The sequence below is a fragment of the Corapipo altera genome, unplaced genomic scaffold (assembly GCF_003945725.1).
Source record: "Corapipo altera isolate COAL_440 unplaced genomic scaffold, ASM394572v1 226, whole genome shotgun sequence".
Classification (NCBI taxonomy): Eukaryota; Metazoa; Chordata; class Aves; order Passeriformes; family Pipridae; genus Corapipo; species Corapipo altera.
Window position 1 is genome coordinate 306,756 of NW_020885054.1, and position 6,000 is coordinate 312,755.

The 6,000-nt window shown below is 65.8% G+C and overlaps 1 protein-coding gene across 1 annotated transcript in view; it reads right to left on the minus strand.

Annotated features, from left to right (window-relative positions):
* Window positions 1–647: 647 nt before the first annotated feature.
* SAMD14 (sterile alpha motif domain containing 14) overlaps window positions 648–6,000 on the minus strand; it is a 6,025-nt gene continuing 672 nt past the window's right edge. The window contains 10 exon segments of the mRNA XM_027668856.1: window positions 648–923; window positions 1,432–1,587; window positions 1,669–1,782; window positions 2,447–2,603; window positions 2,681–2,755; window positions 3,475–3,542; window positions 3,544–3,563; window positions 3,663–3,921; window positions 4,242–4,396; window positions 5,495–5,546. Coding sequence (XP_027524657.1) covers window positions 765–923; window positions 1,432–1,587; window positions 1,669–1,782; window positions 2,447–2,603; window positions 2,681–2,755; window positions 3,475–3,542; window positions 3,544–3,563; window positions 3,663–3,921; window positions 4,242–4,396; window positions 5,495–5,534 — 1,203 coding nt within the window. The 5' untranslated portion in view covers window positions 5,535–5,546 and the 3' untranslated portion in view covers window positions 648–764.

Sequence of the window (6,000 nt, forward strand, 5' to 3'; positions counted from 1 at the left end):
CTCCCCACTGTCAGTAAATTGGATGTTGGTTGAGCTCCTGGTGTGGTGTTTTGGGGTCCTGGAAATGCCCCCCCTTTTGCACCCCCCAAATGGGTCACTGACCCCCCCGTGCCTCAGTTTACTCACTCCCAGGCTTGGGAGGGGGCTGGGCACAGTCACAGGGTGGCACTTGGGGACACAATGGGGACCAGCCATGGTCCGTGCCCCCCCCAGCCTGGCACCGAGCTCCCCCCACCCCATCTTGCCCCCCCAACCCCACCCCAGTCAGCCTCACACTGGTCTCACTGGTTTGCACTGGCCCTTGATACCCTTTTATTTCCTGGCGTGGCCTCTAGGGCGCCGTATTTGGGGCTGGGGGGGTGTGGGGAGGTCAGCAATCAAACCCCACACCCCAACTGGGGAGTGTCCCCGTGTGGGGGGGGGTCAGGCCACACGCTGTCCCCAGCCAATGCTGGCCGTGACCCCCCTGCCCCCTTGGGGTGCTGCTGACGGGGTGGGAGGTGATGGGGCAGGGTGGGGGTGTCCAATGTGCCACTTGCATCTGGAAAAGGGGCCCCTGGAGGGGGGGCCCGGCTGTGCCCGTGGGGTGCAGGGGTGCAGGTGGGGAGGGGGCTGGAGGAGGGGGGCACGTGGTGCTCTGTGCTCATCTCAGCCTGGCACCGTCCCTCAGCCACGCCAGTGTGTCCCACGCACGGGGGTCCCCCGGGGCGTCCCGGGGGGGCTGTGGTTGGGGAGGGGGTGCAGGGGCACTCCCAGGCCCTCCCTTAACTCCGCCGCTGCTCCTGGAGGTCCTTCTTCTTCTGCTTCTCCCGCTGCTTCTCCGCCTTCTCCTGGGCCTTGCGCTCCCTCTCGGCCGCCAGGCTCAGCTCCTTCAGCTTCCTCTTCAGCACCGCCCTGTCCTGGGAGCTGCCCACCCCCAGTGCCTGTGGGCACAGCGGGGTCTGGCAGGGGGGCCACGCTGCCCCTCAAGCCCTCTGGGGTACGTGGACCCCCCTCAGATCCTCGGTACCCACACCCCCGGTGCAGCAGCGCCTTGGGGGCCCCAGAACATCCCATCCACCTCCTGGACTCGTCCCTTGGGATGCCTGGAACTTCCTGCCCTGTGGAGCCACCAGTTTGGGCAAGGGGGTTTAGGTACCCCTTGATGAGCCCTTTGGGGTACCCAGAACCATCCCAGGCCTTCCTGCCCTGTATCTTAATGGGGTAACTAGAACCTGCCTGGACCTTCTGCTCCATGGAACACTCCACTGGGGTACCCAGAACCCTCTAAGACCCCCTACTCCATGAGGCACCTTGTTGGGGTACTTAGAACCCTCTGAGATCTCCTGCTCTGTCGGGGTACCCAGAACCTCTTGCCCCACCCCAGAGCCCGTTGCAGCACCCGGACCCCCCCCCCCCGTCCCCCCCCATCAGAGCCCCCCAACCCCGTACCTTGAGCTTGGCCCCGTCGAGGTGCAGGAGCCGGGGCCCGTCCACGCCGTGGGCAGAGAAGTCCTGCACGTACTGCTCCAGGCTCAGGCTCTCCAGCCACTGCCCCACCTGCTGGCACGTCCAGCCCGCGGCCGCGCCGGGGGGCTCCTCCAGGAACTGGCACAGGGCGTTAATGGGGAGTCCCCGTGGGATATGGGGGGGGGAACACCCCAACCTCGCCCCCTCGCCGCGTCTCACCTCGTCCGAGGACTGGGACAGGGTGTGGTAGGGGTACGAGCACTTGGCGCGGGGGGGTCCGGGCAGGCGGGGGCTGGCGCTGGGTGGGGGGGAGTCCTCGCTCAGCGTCGAGTCCTGGGGCAGCGTGAGGGGGGTGAGGGCAGGGCTGCCCCCCCGGACCCCTCTACAGCACCCTCCCACACCCATAGGGCTTCCAACCCCCCCTGGGCTTTCATCCCACAACCCCCCCATATCTATCTTGACCTTGTGGGGCTTTGAACCTCCACTCCAATACCTGTCTTGACTCTATAGGGCTTTGCATGCCCCCACCCCAGCTATCTTGACCTTGTGGGGCTTTGGACCCCCACCCCAATACCTGTCTTGACTCTAGGGTCTTGACACCCCCCTCTCCCAAGCCATTTTGACCCTATAGGGCTTTGGACCTGTCATGACTTTATAGGGCTTTGACACACACACCCCCCAGCTACCTTGATCCTATAGGGCTTTGCCCCCACCCCCAGTACCTGCTTTGACCCTCTAGGGCTTTGACACAGCCCCCCATATCCATCTTGATCCTATGAGGCTTTGGACCTGCCGCCCCCAATACTTGTCTTGACTCTTTAGGGCTCTGACACCCCCCAAAGCCACCCTGACCCTATGGGGCTTTGTCGTCTGTCCCTACAGCTGGTGTCACCTCCTCTCCTGTAGCCACCGAATGCATGGGAGCATCCCTATAGGGCCCCCACCCCCTCCCTTATCCCCACAGTGCCAGGGCCCCCTCCCCTGGCCGGGCACTGACCTGGGAGGCGGATTTGGCGGGGCTGAGCCCCTCGTGCCGGGGGGAGCCGCAGGGGGACGCGGAGCCGGGGGAGCCCGAGCCCCTGGCGCTGTCCGAGAACCACGAGAAGGGCAGGAAGGGGGAGCCCGAGGGGCGGCCGGGACCCTCCGCCGCCTCCCTGGGCACAGAGCCGTGTCAGGGGGTGGGGGCCGTGCCCAGGCAGCCCCCCCTGCCCCTGCTGAGGGGGTCCCTCACCTGCTGCCCGTGGACAGGCGGTTGCTGCTCTTCTCTTTGCGGCTCTTGCCGGAGGACGCCCGGCGCAGGGTCACCCTGGGGGAGAGGGGGGAAGTCCTGAGGGCTGTGCTCCCCCCATGGGCCGCAGGACCCATCCTTCCACCCACCCACCCATCCATCCATCCATCCACCCACCCACCCATCCATCCATCTTTCCACCCATCCATCCATCCTCAGAGACCCCTCCATTTCCTCCAGAGGATACTCCACTCGTGCATCCCTCCTCTGTGCATCCTGCCATCTTTTCCTCCCTTCAGGCATCTCTCCAGCTGTGTCTCCATCTTTCTTTCCATTGCACCTCTTGATCTCTGCATCCATCTTCCCTCCATCCCTGCATCCCTCCATCCCCCATCCTTCCCCCCATCCCTCCCTGTATCCACCCTCCATCCCTACCTGCATTCCTCCCTGCACCCCTCTGTCCCCCTCCATCCCCTCTGCATCCTTGCGTCCCCCTCCATTCCCTCTCTATCCCTCCCTATCCCATCCTGCATCTCTTCCTCCATCTCTCCATCCTGTCCTGCATCCCTCTGTCCACCTCCATCCCCTTTCCATCCCTCTGTCCACCTCCATCCCCTTTCCATACCTCCCTATCCCTACCTGCATCCCCTTTCCATCCCTCCCTATCTCTTCCTGCACCCCTTCCTCCATCTCCTCTCCATCCCCTCCTTCATCCTTTCGTGGCCCACTCCATCCCCCCAGTCCCCCTCCACCCCTCCTCTCTGTACCCCCCCGCTCCCCCCAGGGCCGGGTCTCACCCCAAATCCAAGAACTTCCTCCGTGTTTTCTTGTCCAGCCCCACGGTGGGACTGGCGGGCTCGGGGGGGGCTCATGTCCCTGCTGTCATCTGCAGGAGAAGAACCGGGGTGTCCCCCACCGCCCCCACAGTGCCGAGAGATGTCCCAGGGGTCCCTGTGCGCCCCGGGAGGGCCGGGGGGGGTCTCACCTTCGCTGTGCTGCCGGGGCCGGGCATCGCGGCGGGCGAAGCCAGGGGAGCTGTCGGAGCTGGGGCAGGATTTGGGCACAGCGGGGCCTGACAGCCCCTCCTGGGACGAGGTGTTGGTGAGGGGCCGGTAGCGGCTGAGAGGGGTCGTGGGGGCCGGGGGTTCCCCCAGCGCCGCCCGCCCCGCCCCCCCGTCGAAGGAGAAGTCGCCGGCACGGGAGAAGGGCGAGGGGGTCGGGGGACTGCCATCGCCCTCGGTGCCCTGGGGTCACACGGCAAGGAGAGGGGGGGGCTCAGACCTCTGCACTCCCCCGGGTTTGTCCCCTAGACCCCTATCCCTGCCCTAACCCCAGCCATGGCGTCCCCCTCTAATCCCTGGGGTAGATGATGCCCCCAGCCCTGCAGCCCAGCCATTCCCCTCTAGTCCCGGGGGTCTGCGGTGCCCCAAGCCATGGATTCCCCCCTCTAATCCCTGGGGTCCACAGAGCCCCCCATCCCTTCAGGGCCCCCAGCCCTGACGTCCCCCAACCCCCTCCCCGGTGTCCGCGGTGCCCCCCCGGCCCTGCCGCCCCCCGGTCTCACCGCGGTGTCCCCCTCGTCGCCCTCGGTGGAGCTGGCGCTGTCGCGCAGGCGGGAGCGGGAGGGCCGGTGGCGGCGGCCCTTGGCCAGCAGGCGGGCCCGGGCTTTGTGCAGGCTGCTGTCCAGGCGCGGCGTCTCTGGAACCACAGCGGTAAAATCTGGGGGTGAAAGAGAGACCGGGGCAGAGAGAGAGAGAGAGACGGACAGACGGACACGGGGTGAGGTGCGGTGGGGTGGGATGGGATGGCCGAGGAGAGAGAAGGACGATGGGGATAGATGGAGCGATGGACAAGTAGGGAGAAGGGATGGACGGATGGATGGATGGATGGAGAAGGAAGATGGGGAGGGATGGAGGGGGGAATAGAGGAACAGGTAGGGAGAAGGAAGATGGATGGATGGACGGACGGATGGATAAGGAAAAGGAAATGGTGGACAGGTGGAAGGGTGGGGCCAAGCAGATGGGGAGAAAAGGAGGGAGTGATGGATTGATGGGAGATGGAGGGATGGATGGCCAAGAAGGGGCAGGGAGAAGGGGACGGGGGGAGCATTGGAGGGAGGTGGACAGAAGGTCAGGAGAAGGCCAGCCCAGTGGAGAGGGGCCAGAGGGACATTGGGGACAGGGCAGGAGGGGGGGGCCAGGGAGATTGGAGGGGGTACAGGGAGAGGGGAGTATTGGGGACATGGATGGGGCACCCCAGTGGGGCAGGACAGGGAACAGGGGGACAGAGAGAAGTGTTCAAAGAGATGCCCCGGCACGGGGAGAGAAGCAGTGGGGTGACCCCGAGGACAGAATGTCCCTGTCACCCAGGGGGGCCACGCTTTGTCCATGGTCCAACTGGGATCCCACTCATGTCCCTGCCCTGATGTGACCCCTGTATCCCAACCCAGCCCAAGGGGTGGCTCTGGGCCATGACCCCATGTCCCTGCCACCCTGTGCACCTCCCTGTGCCTCTCCCTATGTCCCCACATTCCTGTCACCCTGTGCACACCCCTATGCCCACACCTGTGTGTCCTGGATGTGTCCCCATGTCCCTGACACTCTCTGCATGCCCCTGTCCCCTGTATGTGTCCCCGTGTCCCCCTGCCCATACACATCCCTGTGTCCCCAGGTACATGTTGTCCCCAAGCCCAGTTTGTCCCCTCCTAAGACAGGAGGACACTGAGGGTGGGTGGGGACCCACAGGCAGCTCTGCACCCCCCAGGGTGCTCTGCACCCCATTTGGGCGTCTGCACCCCATGTGCCCACTGGGACTCACCAAAAACCTCGTCCGTGTCCTGCAGCTTGGAGACCGACATGGTGGGACAAAGCTGGGGACAGAGGGGACAGTCAGGAGAGGGACCAGACCCTCTCCCAGTGATGCCAGTGACCCCCCCCTGCCCTCCCAGTGATCCCCGTGTCCCGGGGTTCGGGGGGTCTCGAGGTGGGGGCGGGGACTCCTAATGCCTTGGCAGCATCGGGGGGGGGGCAGGCGGGGTAAGGGGCGGCAGATCCGTTCCTGGCTCCCCCGCAGCCCCTCCCTCCCCCCGGGGAACGGGTCCAGCCTCGGTGCGGGCTGAGGGGAGGCGGTACCGGGAGGGGACAGGACCGGGGATGATGTAGCGGTGTTTGGAGCTGTACCGGGCTGGGGCTGTACCGGGGCTGTACCGGGGGATGGTGCTGTACCCGGGGTCGCCGAACCGCGAGCTGGGGGGCTGTACCGGGATGGGGCTGTACTGGGATGGGGCTGTACCGGGATGGGGCTGTACTGGGATGGGGCTGTAC